Here is a 2,849-nt window from a genome sequence, read left to right as displayed (position 1 = left end):
CCATGGAGAAGCTCCTGTCTCATCATCACCAGAATCCTTTCTTGACTCCAGAATCCAAGATCCATCCAAACTTGTGTGCCAGGGACTCTGCCAGGGCAGCAAAACCACCAACCAAAAAGCCTAAAGCCAGTAGGAAGCTGCACTTTACCGATGAGGTGACTACATCTCCAGTGCTGGGGCTAAAAATTAAAGCTGAAGAACCTGATGGCAAAGCTCGCAGCCCCCTGATGAAGAGACCACCTCTTGGAGAGTTCATCTGCCAGCTCTGTAAGGAGCAGTATGCTGACCCTTTCGCATTAGCGCAACACAAATGTTCCAGGATTGTCCGAGTAGAATACAGATGTCCAGAGTGTGACAAGATCTTCAGTTGTCCTGCTAACCTGGCATCACATAGACGGTGGCATAAACCAAGGACACTGGGCAATGAGGGGCAAGGGGGGAAGAAACTGCCTATTCTGCTGGAGGGGAAGGAGAACAGCAGTGGTCGCAGCTCTGCAGTGAGTCTGATAGAGCAGAGCTCTCACAGTCAGCACCAGCAAAGTGTGGACAGCTCCTTGCACTCAGGGAATAGCTCCTGCCAAGGTAGGGAGGATGCCCAGACCCCAGTCTCTCAGGCTGCCTCAGAAGAGAGCGAGGAAGAGGCATTTCACTGCCCGTACTGCCACAAGAGGTTCAGAAGGCATGCCTACCTGCGCAAACACCTGCTCACCCACCAGCCCTATGGCCCTATGGAGAGAGGAGGGCAACTTACTTACCCCTGCACCCTCTGTGGAGTTCACTTTCCATCCATAGACATTAGAGACAAGCACAGACTGTGGCATGCAGTGAGAGAAGAACTTCTCCTACCTCTAGAAGAAGCCCTGGTAGCTGAAGGGGGGCAGCAAATCTTCCCATGTGAATTCTGTCCTACTGCCTTCTTCAGCTCTCCTGGTCTCAGCTTACACATGAACAAGTGTCATTCATCAGAGGGTAGACCAGACCTGCCACTGCCAACACCACCACTTTCCATGAGACCTGGCTGCTGAACACTTTATCAGGGGCTCCTCAGACCTGACTGCAGGACACTTTGTCAAGTGCCCCTGATACCTGGCTGCTGGACACTTTGTCAGGTGCCCCTGAGACCTGGCTGCTGAACTCTTTGTCAGGGGCCCCTGAGACCTGACTACTGAACACTTTGTCAGGGGCTCATGAGACCTGACTGCTGGACACTTTGTCAGGGGCCCCTGAGACCTGACTACTGAACACTTTGTCAGGGGCTCATGAGACCTGACTGCTGGACACTTTGTCAGGGGCTCATAAGACCTGACTGCTGGACACTTTGTCAGGGGCCCCTGAGACTTGACTACTGAACACTTTGTCAGGGGCTCATGAGACCTGACTGCTGGACACTTTGTCAAGTGCCCCTGACACCTGGCTGCTGGACACTTTGTCAGGTGCCCCTGAGACCTGGCTGTTCAACACTTGTCAGGGGCTCCTGGTCACCAGAAGTCACTTTTGAACTTCTCTTTGCGCTACACATAGTATTAGTATTGTACATGTATTAAAAAGCTTGAAATATTTTTTTTTTCTTCCAAAGCAGCCTTGTCTTGGAATGAGGTTTTAACTATTTCATCAGGTTCACAATGTACAGATTGGATGTAGATAGTATCTTGGCGCAGACATTGACTCCTAGAAGATATGTTTGGGGTTAAACATGTCATATACATTTTTTTATGTTGTGCTTTAAAAGAAAATAAACCAAAGGTGTTGTGTACATGTATGAACTGGTGTCTAATAAAGGAGTTCTATCTAACTGGTAACTATTTAATGTTTGCTTAGACAATGGAATATTTGTAGGATCTTATAATTAAAACTGCCAGGTTCTAAAATCTGGTTATATGGATAATATGAGGGGAGATTTGGTAACGTGAAAAGTAAATACTACGATTTGTAAGGATTGATGTTAATGATGCACCTCCTATTAATGAATCTGGTAATTCTTAGCTGTACGCCAATTTAATCTATAAACAGATGTAGCAGAATGGAGTTTGTCCTTTGGCACAACTAATTTATATTACTATGTGTTATCTGTGTTTTTTTTACCTATCACTAAAATTGAAATATTACACTCAACACTGAATTGGAAAATTAATTTCTGCTACATTTGTGCCTGTACATTTTATATTTATTTTTTCTACTTTTTGTTTATTTATCCTTTTTTTTTATTTGTTTTTAAAGAATCTGAATAAATTCTATTTGACTGAAAATTTAACTTCGAAAAAGCGATCCTATGGATTGGGAAACTACTACTAATGGAGAATGGAGAAGAGAAAAGAACTGCTCAAATTTGATGGATTTTGGCTGGTAAGATCTGAAAATCCTCCCAGTATTGGGATAAATATTGATTAATGTTGCGTTCCATGTGGAAAGCTAACACTGTTGCAAATATTATTTGCTGTTTATTAGCTAAAGTGACAGTAGGATTGTAGCCTTTATTATGAACTGAGGGAACCTTGTCCTCTACTTGTTCTGTGTATCTTCACTTGCTGAAGCATGGGGTCAGGTTGATCTCGCACTGGTTGGGGTTACACACTGAATTTTTGCAGTGATACTTTTGTATTTTAGCTACAGTTGTGGTCCAGAGCAATACCTCAAGGTGCAGAATACCATGTGCATGGTAATGTAAAGTCCCACTGCAAAAAGTCTCCATGCAGCCTGAGTTTAAGGCTATGTTCACACAGTGTTTTTGCAGCGTTTGTTTTCTGCGTTTTTACAATACCAGCAAAAGCTGTGAGATTTCACAAATCTCACTAATGCGCTTTTTTCTTTTAAAATGTTCCTTTTTTGCATTTTTAAAATCTGCAGTGTCA

The 2,849-nt window shown here is 43.8% G+C and overlaps 1 protein-coding gene across 1 annotated transcript in view; it reads left to right on the top strand.

Moving 5' to 3' along the window:
* The window catches only part of INSM2 (INSM transcriptional repressor 2), a 2,365-nt gene extending 477 nt beyond the window's left edge, over window positions 1-1,888 (top strand). The window contains exon 1 of the mRNA XM_073637543.1: window positions 1-1,888. This exon is cut by the window's left edge and continues 477 nt beyond it. Coding sequence (XP_073493644.1) covers window positions 1-1,025 — 1,025 coding nt within the window. The 3' untranslated portion in view covers window positions 1,026-1,888.
* Window positions 1,889-2,849: the final 961 nt, after the last annotated feature.

Source organism: Phyllobates terribilis, unplaced genomic scaffold (genome assembly GCF_046119375.1).
Source record: "Phyllobates terribilis strain yellow unplaced genomic scaffold, ASM4611937v1 Scaffold_7__3_contigs__length_470593459, whole genome shotgun sequence".
Lineage (NCBI taxonomy): Eukaryota > Metazoa > Chordata > Amphibia > Anura > Dendrobatidae > Phyllobates > Phyllobates terribilis.
Note: the sequence above shows the minus strand (reverse complement) of the source record. Positions and strands in the feature narration are given on the sequence as shown.